This window comes from Phalaenopsis equestris, unplaced genomic scaffold (genome assembly GCF_001263595.1).
Source record: "Phalaenopsis equestris unplaced genomic scaffold, ASM126359v1 Scaffold000403, whole genome shotgun sequence".
NCBI lineage: Eukaryota > Viridiplantae > Streptophyta > Magnoliopsida > Asparagales > Orchidaceae > Phalaenopsis > Phalaenopsis equestris.
In genome coordinates this window covers 489492-502001 of record NW_018164845.1, presented here as the reverse complement: position 1 = coordinate 502001, position 12510 = coordinate 489492, and the positions used below count along the sequence as shown (strand labels likewise).

Below are 12510 nucleotides of genomic sequence, written 5' to 3'. Positions count from 1 at the left end.
CAATATACAAAAATTTCAAATTTGCAAACTATTTGCATGTATTTTTAGGATCAAGACAAATTGCAAAAGTTGTATAGCGCTATTAAGATGACAATGTCATCTATCAAATACTTTTTTGTTCATTGCAATCTTAAAAAATGGAACCTATTTAATACGATTAGTGATTATTACAATCCTTCTTTGCTTTTCAATCATTTACGTTGGCCATTATACGATTTAATACCAAGATGTTGAGTACTTGTTAAATTTCTAGATGGAGATAAATTTTGTTGATATACAGATGATAGTACATCTGGACAATATCTAGATATCATTAATTAAAATTTAAATCTCAATAATGTCAACAAACCAACTCTTACATCTGCTAATAACAATACATAGCATAAGTTAACAACACAAACCATAAGTTTATTTCATTTGGATTTCTTGAACACGCAAGATGTAAAGATTAAAATGATGGGAAAAATGCAATAATCATACCTGTTATCATCATCTTCCCAAAGATAGGTGGCCTCCTACAAAGAATGTAGTCTCAATGAGAAAAGAGTACTCAAAAAGAGAAAATTGTAAATATTGTTTAGAGTAATACCACTTGAAGCTCTCGAAACAATAATAAAATAAAGGAAACTTAAAATGGTAAAATTTTGTGCTGAGGTTTCAAACACCATTCAGCTGCAGACAAGATAATACAAAAGTACATGGTGTGACTATAATAGCATAGGTACACTTGGAAAGAATTTAAGGTCCTATAAATTACACAAGCAAGCACTAACATGATTAAGAAAACTGACACTTGTTATGGAATTGATTGATAACTTAAACTTTGGATATCATTGAGTATATGTTGAGGTAGGGTCAAAGAGGGTATAAAGTGTTAAAAACGTCAAGTTAATCATTGATGATCAAGGTTTAAAAGAGATAATCAGTGTGATTAACCAAGTCAGAGTAACGTTCTCTGCTTCTCAACCTACCTCAATTAACAATCATGTTTCTGATTCAAGTTCTTTATTATTATGATTTCTGTTGATTAGTTCTTTGTAGCAATTGATCTGACATATTGTTGGAGAAGAAACTTACATATAAATTTTACTTTGCAAATGCTTATACAATAGTTTACACCTTAGAAAGACATTAGTCTCTCACAAGCATGACAAGTAAACTCTTACCAGTGTCATAAAAGCACAAAGCACAATGTGATGTGCAAGGTTTTACTTTTGCTTCAAAGCGCAAACCACAGAATAAAACGATGCTTTTATTAAACAAAACGTTAATGAGTTTTACAAAACTATTAATATATAAATACATTCATTAACAACACAACACCACCAAGCCTTTATCACACAAGTGGGGTCGGTTGCATGAATCATTTTTCTCCATTGCGTCCTATTGAGTGTCATATTTTCATTTAATTAAAAAATTAAAATCATTTTTTATACAATATGCCCAGGTCTTTCAATGTCTACCTCTACCTTTCTTAAAATAAATCAAATCCATAACAACTACTCTCCTAACCAAATCATCAGATGGTCGAGGTTTAACATGACCAAACCATCTAAATCGACTCTCTATAATCTTATCTGTCATTGGAGCTACACCAAACCTTTCACGAATATATTCGTTTCGCATTGTCTCTAAGTGTAAAGCCACTCATCCACCAAAATATTCTCGACTCAGCAACACTTAACTTAGTTTTATGCTTCTGCTATATAGGCAAACGTTCTGCATCATAAACCATTGCGAAACTCGCCATCTTATAAAATTTTCATTCAAGTCTAGCGGTACTTTTCTATCACACAATGGGCCCAATGCACTCCTCCACTTTAGCCATTCAACTTGAATTCTACTCATAACAACCCCATCTATATCACCATCACATTGAACAATAGACCCACGATATCTAAGAGATTCACTCATTCTAATAATTTGATCACCCATTCATACCGGACAAAACCCAAACCACAATAAAAAATGTAAATTTATAATATTGAAATGTAAAACGGTTACAAACCAGACACTTACAAACAAGAAATAAAAGACAACAAACATAAACGAACACCCTAGGGTAAGGACGACGGTGTGAGGTGGTTGCTAGATAGCGAGGTGAGGGGGGTTGGAGGGACTTAAGAGAAGTTGGTTGCGAGGTGAGCAGATGAGAGAAGGAATCGTGGTGCAATGGGAGGGAGCCAGTTTGGTTGCGGGTGGCAAGAGATGCAGGGGAAGGACTGAGTAGGGGTTGTGATTAGGTAACAGCAGCATAGGGGAGCTGGATGTTGCGACTGGTTTTTTTACAGGAAGGAAAGGAAGGTTGTAGGAGGGTAATAAATGGGACAACGAAGGGGGAAGAGGGGAGTTTGGGGGGGTGGGGGGGGGGGTTTTGGGGTGGGGGTTTTTTGGGGGGGGGGAGGGGTGGCGGCGGCGGTGACGGCAAGGAGGAAGAGATTGTAGGAGGAGCTAGTGGGTTGCTGCAGAAGCAATAACTTGTTGTTTTATGGGACTGCAGCAAGAAGAGGGGATGGCGGCGACGAAGGAATGGTTGCAAGTCAATGGGAGTAAAAAAGACGGAGACAATCATCACCTCGGATGGGGTTACAGTCGGAGCACTTATTTTGTTGTCGGATACAACCCTTAAAAGCGAAAACACAATGTTGAATTCCGATTCAAAAACAAAACCCTCAACTCTAAACACATTATCCCTTATTTATAATGAAGCTAGGACAAATTTTAGGCAATATTTAAAATAGAAAAAATAATCAAATATAATCAGGATTTTAGATCTAGGCAAGAAAATAAAGTGAGGGGAAATCTGATTAAGTAGGTGAATAAAAGTAATCAAAATTCAGAATTTGGAAAGGGCTTTAAAATATAAAGGCGCTAGGAAAAAAAGAATGGAATGAAAGGAAAGTAAGGGGAAAAGGAAAGGGATGGGAAAAGGAAAGGAGGGAAATGAAGAAGGGAAAAGGAAATGAGGTTCGGTAGCCTTCCCCCTTTGAGGGCCGGCTGGTCCAAACAAGCTAGACCGAACCCTAGACCGGTCCTCGCCTAAAGCCCCGCATCACCCATTCTTACAACCCTACCACTAGATTTACCACTACTAAAATTACATTCCATGTATTCAGTTTTAGATCCCCTCAAACGAAGACCTTTAAACTCTAAAGTAGACCTTCATAATTCAAGTTTTTCCTATAAACCAAAAGAAAGATATCATCAGCAAAAAACTTACGTCAATTACACAATATATATTATGACTTAAAAGTTGATATAAAATTAAAAAAAATGTGGTACACTACATTACTATATGATCGGGAGTTCTCGTTTCTTCTGGATGTATTCTTGTTCCAAGAGAGATAAGATTAATACTGTCGGCAGCTCTTGTAATTCCATTGCAGCTAAAGGGTCGGTTGTACTTACAACATAGCTTAATTTGGATTCTTTGATACACGTTCCTTTACGTAAGTGCAACCACTAATCGGTCAGTAAGCTAACATGTGATCTTGATTGCGTTGCTCATTTTTCCCCTAATGTTTCTACCTTTCAGAATCGTCATTAGGGGAGGATGAATGGAACTTCTAAGCGGGTAGTCGGACTCTATTTTTCCAAGAAAATGGCATAGATGATACTGACACTCAGTCTCATAATTGTAGTTTTTTGTTTCTACTACATGTCCAATAATGCTTTTACATTGTTATTTAGGTAATTCCAATTTTCATTATTTAAAACATTTGTACCCCTTGATGTTTATTGATAAAAATCCATAATTTAAAAGTGAAATTCATCAATTAGCTAAGCATCTATATGTTAAAAAATAAATCAACGTGTCTCATATCTACGGCATCCTTACACTTTTTTCACTCTTTTTTCACTTATTCATAGTGATTTATGGGGACCCTCTCAACTTGTGAGATATACAAATAAAAAGTGGCTTCTTACTTTAAATAATAACCACACTCGGATGTCTTAGGTCTATATGTTAAAAAATAAATCAACGTGTCTCATATCTACGGCATCCTTACACTTTTTTCACTCTTTTTTCACTTATTCATAGTGATTTATGGGGACCCTCTCAACTTGTGAGATATACAAATAAAAAGTGGCTTCTTACTTTAAATAATAACCACACTCGGATGTCTTAGGTCTATATGTTAAAAAATAAATCTAAAGCTGCGGTCATTTTTAAAAATTTTCACTCCTTCAATTTAATCCAATTAAAAACAAGTATTCAACTCCTTCGGACCGACAATGACAGTGAATACTTTAACTCTATATTGGAAAAATTCTTAGTGGATAAGGGTATCCTTCATCATAGTTACTATATGGATACCCCTCGACAAAACGAGATAACCGAGCGAAAAAATAGACATCTTCTTGAAGTTGCTCGTTCTATTATGTTTTAAATGAATGTCCCTACATGTTTTTGGAAGGATGTCATCATCAGCACCAACAACCTCATCAATAGAGTTCCAACAAAAATCCATAACTTTCGGAACCCATTATCCGGTCTTCATATCATGTTTTCCTACTAACTGGTCCTCCACTTTAGCTCCAAAATATTTGGGTACATGACCTCTGTTCGGAACATATACCTAACCCATAGTAAACTTGATCCCCACTTAATCAAATGTGTCTTCCTTGGCTATTCCACCACTCAAAAAGGCTACTGGTGTTTGGATCTTACCACTGATAAAATTTTCTAAGGGTAGGAATATGATAAAGGGGCAAGTAACTCAAACTCGATCTCAAGTGGGTTTAAAGATCAAGAATATCCCTATACATATATAGATATATATGTACATAGACACGCATTCATCTATAGTTCAAGTGTTTATTCATCCATCCAAGGGATTTCAGGTTCAAACCCACTTTCAAGTCACATCAAAAAGACTTTAAGCTAGCTAGGAATCGAATTGATTTTGATTGATGGATTGACTTGAAAGGTATCAATTCTGAGTGAAGTTCAATTTGATCAAAACTCTCAATAATAGCCGTAAGAATATATTGCTAGCAAAAAAAAAAAAGATAGCTTGTAAATTCTGCTAACTAGTCTAGCAAAAAGTTGTTCATCCCATAACTAGTACGTTTGATGGACCATGATCGAATGATCACCACTGGATCATATTTTTCATACAACAAGAAGCCTTTATCCCATTGAATGGGGTCGGCTACATGAATCATTTTCTACATTATGTCCTATTGAGAGTTATATTTTCATTTAATTCTAACAAAATAAGATCATTATTTATACAATATGTCCAACTTTTTTTAGGTCTACCTCTACCTTTCTTAGTGAAAGTCAAATAAAAAATGTTTACTCTCCTAGCAGGATCATCAGATGATTGATGTTTAATGTGACTGAACAATCCAAGGCAGCTCTCTCTACTCTTGTCTGCCACTGGAGCTACCCCAACCCTTCCACTGGATCATATTTTTCATCATAAATCATTATTAAGCTTTACCTTTATAGGAAGCAGAGCACTAGTACAAGCAGTTCAAGAAAATCCTCAAGCTAAAATTATAGTATTTACTGAGAATCACCTGGAAACCACGTGATTTAGCCCCGAGAAAGTCAGAACAGCAGGCAGCGCCACAGAGGCACCGAACTTTGGTACCACCATACCATTCAAAGTTGTAGTTATAGGATAGTTCTGTTCCAGTTGAAATATCTTGCTTCGCAAATATACCCACCCTTATTTCCCCCAACACATTCCATTTCCTTGTTTCGCAGTTTGGTCCGCTGCACTCTTCAAAAAGAAGATTATCAGATGTCAGGGGAGTATGAAAATGGTTTATTAGATAAAAGGACAATCTAAGAAATCTAAAAAGGGAAAGGATGAGATATTCGCATGCATGCATGCATCAATCCTTCCACCGTCCATTATAAGCACATGCGTAGTTTCTTATATGCAACAAAGTAGTAATGTTGACAGTCAGCGTATTATTTTAAGTAACACATGGAACATACTACCAATTTAAATTCATTTCTATCAAGAATTAATGTTATCCTATGAGACGTGGCATTAATAGTAAATTCAAATTACCCGCAATTTTAGTATTTTTATCTAAAATCTCTGACCACTTCTCATCTATTAAGAGTGGACCAACTTTTGAGGCAAAAAGAGAGCTCCATTTCAAAATAGAGCTCCCACAATTTTTTTTAGTTTTTGTTCAGTTAGAGATATAAATATAATTTGATGAACTAAATGAAAATATGATCTTAAATTATTAAAATTAAATGAAAATATGACATTAAATAGGACGCATGGATAAAAGGGATTCATGTAGCCGACCACACATAGTGGAATTAAGGCTTTGTTGTTGTTGTTGTTGTGGAACATGTTCTATCAAGATTTAAATTATCCTATGAGACGTGGCATTAATAGTGAATTCAAATTACCCGCAATTTTAGTATTTTTATCTAAAATCTCTGACCACATCTCATCTATTAAGAGTGGATCAACTTTTAAGGCAAAAAGAGAGTTCCAATTCAAAATCGAGCTCCCTCAATTTTTTTAGTTTTTGTTCAGTTAAAGAAAAAAAAACATACTCAAAATCTAAAGTGATAGGCCATACTTATTAGTCCATCAAATTATAGTTAAATCTATGAAGTATTTATTAATCAGTAGTAAGAGAAAGGACCTTTGGTTTTTAAAACCTAATATTACAGAATATAAATAAAAAATAGTTTTTCCTTACTTAAAAAACTAGATTTTAATGGAAGGACAAGATATTTTAAATCAGATCAAATTCAAAGTATACATGCATTCAATTTACAGTTCAACAGAGGAATAATCTATGCATTTTTTTTGATGTAGTTTTAATTTTTACCAGCCAATCAAATGCTTTTACCTGTATCATATGAAGCTCTCACAAAATCTATTTTGATTCCTAAATATTAAAATTCAATTTTGAGTTGAATCTAATCAATCTAGAATAAGTTAGCTCAAGTCAAATTGACTTTAATTTTTAAGTCAAGCTAAATTAACTCGAACACAACTCAATATCAACCTTAATATTAAAAGTATATACAATTTTGATTAATTCATTCTCTCCTTAGCATTAATAATTGGATTGGAAAAATAAACTCCATAAAAATTTGTAATTATTTCATGCATTGCATGGGATAACTTTCTTGCATATGTAAGTGCGTGTGAGATTACCATGAATGGTTGATAAATCTGGCCAGGTTCCCTTTCCTAGTGGCATCGATGGTTTCATGTCCGTTAAGAGAAATAATATATGCATCCTTCAAACCTACAAAAATTGAGGAGACAAAAGATTAATCTTAAGAAAATGAAATTCATTTAGGCTTCATTTGATGGATTCATTTCTATGCATATTTGATAGAAAGTTATTTTTGGAAAGCCGTGTTTTAAAGTTATTCTGAAACAGCAACGGCTGCTAAAATAAACTCAAAAGTTTTTCAAAAGTGTTTATATAAAAGTAGTACCCTAACAGAACTTTTTGACATTTTAAACGGCTAGTAGTATAAAAACTTTTCCAAGTGGAGCTTTAATGATTGCCAATACCTTCGGCTTCATATGCTTGAGATCTTTGTTTAGCTTCCTTCCATGATATGACTTCTCCACAATACTCAATGACAAATTGCCCAGCCTGAATTAGAATTGAAATCGCGACATTTGAAGGCCCAACAACAATATAAAAAAGAGAATTTTCGATCACCCACAAATTACAATAAGCAGTAAATATAAGCGGGAAGGCTGTGGGTAAATTTTGAGATGCATTAATGCTAATAAAAGGCAAAGGTTACCTTGATGTCTTCATCTGCAAGAAGGCCCCATCCACGGCCTTCAGTCTTAAATAATGTTGATTTAGCATACTGGCATTTCTGAAACCTCTGCAATAAGAAAAACTTGTGGTTTAACAATAAATGGTTACAAAATTTTCACAAACTACGAGAAGTGCCCACAATAGTATTGAGAACTGTCTTTGTTTTAGGGGCATTTCTTTTAATGTCGAGAATTCTCCTTGAATATCAAGGACAGCGCATTATTATGAAATTATGGCTGATGATACAGATTGAACGGACATAAGAAAGCTATCTTAAGAACTAAAATAAAAGACAAAGTCGTATAGTATTGTGCAAGATCAGTAAACATTGACCAAAAGTGAGAAGTTAAACTTTACCCTTCTTTTTAATTTTTATGATTCAAACCTAAGGGCTCTCCTTTTAAGATAAGAGGTCAAGATCTTAAGTTCGAATTCTTGCAAAAAAAATAAAGACACGGGACTTAGGTAAAGTACTGTAATATCGATAACAATTATCCGAAAACATAAATGCATTAAAGAAACCTAATCCATCCAAGATCCCTATTAAAAGGTATGGTACATTCGGGGCAGTTACAGCTGTTTGAAGAAGGTGTCATGCAGCAGTTGTGTGATTAAGCTACTACGGAAAAGTTGTGAGTCTATTTGCTTAGTTTAGTTGTGCAGTAGCAGTGTTGCAGCTGCTTATGAAAAGAAAATATTTTTATCCTGATATTGTTGTATTTGTTGTAATATAATAATAACTCATACAAAAAAATAAAAAAGATATTCAAAATCCTCAAAAACTTACGAGTTCAAATATTACATCTAGAAGCGACATCTCACTTAACAGTAACACAACAATCAAAATAAAAAATAAAAATATAAGAACAATTAATATTATACAAAATTAATTTTAAAGCCAGAAGATCAATTCTAAAGGATAATTTTTAAAATAGAGGAGAGGACACCAACATATACGATCAATCCTACAGGATAAATTTTAAAATAGAGGAGAGAACCAACATATTGAACTACCACGAGCCCCCCTCATTCCTATAATGTAAGCACATCATAAATTAACCTCACAAAAGTAATTAACATATATGCTATATAAAATGGCATAGAAGGGGAAAGACCGAAGAGAGAAATTAACTTCCATAAAAGTGATCAACATATTAGCATATATGCAATATTTCAAGTATCATCTATATAGTTGTTCCTACTTTATGTTGATATCACAAGATGAAGCTATGAAGTCCAATGCTCTGTGTCGAAACAAGAGCACTTCTGATTTCTTTAAAAAAGCCCAAAAACATTAACCCTCTGATCCTAAACACTGATTTCAGAAATGGATGGACGCAATGCCACTATTCAAAGAAAACAAAAGCAAAAGCATAAGGCGTAGAGCTCCAAACCAACAATGCATTCACATGAGCAATTATGTTATCTTAAAAAAACCCAAAAAACTAAACAGTGAATTCATAATAGGATGGACACAATGCACCACACTCCCAACAACAATCCATCACAACATGTTATGTGTAAATAAAGGAGCAATTCTGACATCCAAAAAAGCTAAACATTGATTTCACAAAAGATGCAAACCCTAACCACACTCCCTACATCAAGCCACACAGCAAAAGCACAATAACATGAAGCTCTGAAATAGAATGTTCTGTAAAAAGATAACAACAATTATGCTAGCCTAAAACCGCATCATCACAATGCCACCACAGGCCAACACTAATGCACCACAACAAAATAAATAACAGAGAGTTATATTGTGCGTTTGAGAGGGTGTTGAGGCAGTCAATCCCCACAATACCAATTTCAAACGCCAAAAAAAGCATCACCATAATTGCACCACAGCAAACACATCCACCAAATGTAAATCAACACTCAATGGAAACTAACAAAAATAGTATAGCTAACTGAATAGAAAGAAGAAATCATCCGATTTTAGGACATAAATCTCCACACCAACGACCTCCAAATGTCGAAAATCAAAGCATGAAGCGCAACTAAATGGAAGAGAGCTAGGGTTGTGCACTTTTTGGTAAAAACCGAAAAACTGAACCGAACTAATGAAGTTTGGTTGGTTCGGTTCAGTTTCAACAATGAATTTTGGTTTTTGGTTTTTAAAACTTTAACATTTTGATACCGGAAGAAACCCAAACCACAAATATTATTACTCAAATTCAATAGGGTTACAACAATGACTCTTTAAAATAAGAAAACAACAACAAATAAAGAAACGATTCCCCAGGGGAGAGCAACGGTGTTGTATGGAGGTTGGCTAGGAAGGGGTAGGGGTTATGTTGGGTTGTTGGATGGACAGTGGGCAAGGGCTAGTATAGATGTGGGGTTGCGGCAGAGATTGTTGGAGTTGGGGGTTGCTACAGGTGGGAGAAAGAGCAGCGGGTGTGGGGTGTTGGTGAAAAAAGGGTGGCTGCAGGTAAGGTAAGGCTATGAGTGGTATACGGGCATATGGCTTGGGGGTGTTTGTGTGTGTGTGTGTGGGCACTAATAGGATGAGACAGTAGTGGGGGAAAAAGTTGTCAGGATATGATGGCAGTGTGGAAGGATGTGGTGGCAGCGGGGAGTGGTTACGGTAGTGGGGTAGGGGAAGCTATGGGCGTGGGAGTTCACGGAAGAAAAGTAAAGGGAGCGACTGGGAAAAACCATTCAGTAGTGTTGGCGTTACAGGAGGCAGGGAAAACAGCTGGGAAACAAGGGGTGCTGGCGGGTTGGATTACGACTGAGTAGGACAACAGTTACAGGTATAGCTAGGCGGAAAATCTGTTGTCAAGATATGGCTGGGAGGAAAACAGTAGCAAAGAGATGACTGGGAGGACGACAATGGAAGTCAGAGGAAGGTGATCACCACCGGGGAGAATGGACACGGCGGGAGCACCACCATTTCCGTCGAATACAGCCTTGAGAGGAAAACCCGACATCAGCGGCTGTCCACACAGAATCTGAAATCAAAATATGACAAAAACTAAATCCTAAAGCATAAGAACGCATATAAATAGAAGAGGGATGGGCGGGAAATGAAAACATGAAGAGGGAAAATTCCTACCTATTGAAAATGGGAGAGGGGGCCAGTTCATCCCCCTCTCTCAACTAAACTGGGATGGGCCAAACCGGATCAGCTATTGGAGGAAAACTCCAGGTCATTCTCCGGGAGATTCGACCTCATTCGTCCAAGCTCCTGGACCCTCATGGTACAGCGTTAAATTCTCTGGTAGGTCGATCATGACGGTGTTGTTATTCCATAACACATTCTGGTAGAATAGGTAGTCATCCTCTTTTGGCACATATTGACTGGAAGCTGCATATAGAGGTGGGTTCACGCAATGCAACTCTCGAGCCCTTACATCTGACATCTCCTTCCACCTCGCGTGCCTAGCATGCGATGGTTGATTAGCAAGTATGTGAAGAGAACCCAATTTTGGAATGAAATCTATGATAGGCTATGTCACTCTCACTAGCGATCGCTTAAGAGAGACATTTTCGTCAGTAATAGGACCTGGATCCCATTGAAGAATTTTCATCCCCCTAGGCTTCTAGGGCACATTTCAAAAGGTTCAACCTACCCACTTGAAAATTTGTTGATGGGTGTTCCGCTGAGCTGAATCTAACATCTGAACTACTCATTGTAATAGTCCAGGCATGACACATAATGACTCCTCTTTGGACATGTTCGACCTCTCTCCATAGGGACAACTCAGAAGAGGGTCTATAGATCTAACATATCTGCCTTTCTCTTGTTTGTGGGGGTCATGTGTCTGATCTCGACTACTCCAACTCATAACTGAATTGGCCACTTACAATGAAGTCGGTTGGAGTCTCTTCCATGAGCTCAGCGTTGAAACTAAGTATATCTTGTCCTCGTCAACTAGAAATGGGTTCTCATTTATGTCCTAACCAACTTCAGTGTTTGTGGCGTCTTTACCCAACTTTTTGATGACGTCCTTATTGGTAAAGTAAATTAATCCCCTAGTTGTGCATTCTGCTTCAACATGTCCAAACCCGTGACACTTGCAACATTTCCTGACAATGATAGACTTGCGGATTGCTTTCATTGGATAGTAGCAAGGAGGGTCGCTTTGTGATGAGTCTCTCTACTTAGAAAGCTAGAGTCTGCAACTTTTGGCTGTAGTAAGTTGGAAGGAACTGGCGCTGTGTTTCTCGCTTCATGTTCAGATCTTCTTGGTTTCCCCTTCGACCTTTAGGATCACGGTCGAGGGTAGCCTTCCATTGGATTTCCATGTCTGTAATCCACTGTCGAAGTCAGCGGATCCCTCGCCGTATCTCCTCCCGGGAAGGCTCGGGCATGTATCTCAATGGTGGCATGGCTAGGATTTAGAGTTGGGAGGAGTAAGTAGGAGACTCGTTGAGCGTGTAGGAAAAGTAATTTATGGTTGCTGGTTTTGAAAATAAGCAAGGGGGAGTTAGGGTTATGTCAAGATTTTAGCTAGGATTTAGGATAAAGGAAAAAAAAATTTGGTGGAGGTGGCTTGGATATGAGCGGATGGGATGTGACAGTAGTGGGGGCAAAACTGTCAAGATATGGTGGCAGTGTGGAAGGATGTGGTGGCAGAGGGGGAAGGTTTGAGTGATTGTTACGATAGTGGGGTAGGGGAAGCTATTGGTGTGGGGGTTCATTACAGAAAAGAAAAGGGAGCAATCGAGAAGAACCATCCAGTGGTGCTGGAGTTACTGCCAGCAGGGAGAGAGGCTGGG

General features: G+C 36.9%; 1 protein-coding gene across 1 annotated transcript in view; it reads right to left on the bottom strand.

Moving 5' to 3' along the window:
* LOC110026917 (histone-lysine N-methyltransferase ASHH1) overlaps positions 1-12510 on the bottom strand; it is a 53602-nt gene that overhangs the window by 22212 nt on the left and 18880 nt on the right. The window contains exons 4-8 of the mRNA XM_020728127.1: positions 7763-7849; positions 7521-7605; positions 7152-7245; positions 5530-5728; positions 481-515 (exon numbers count right to left, since the gene is read on the bottom strand). Of these exons, the coding sequence (XP_020583786.1) occupies positions 481-515; positions 5530-5728; positions 7152-7245; positions 7521-7605; positions 7763-7849 (500 nt within the window). The remainder of the gene's footprint in view (positions 1-480; positions 516-5529; positions 5729-7151; positions 7246-7520; positions 7606-7762; positions 7850-12510) is intronic.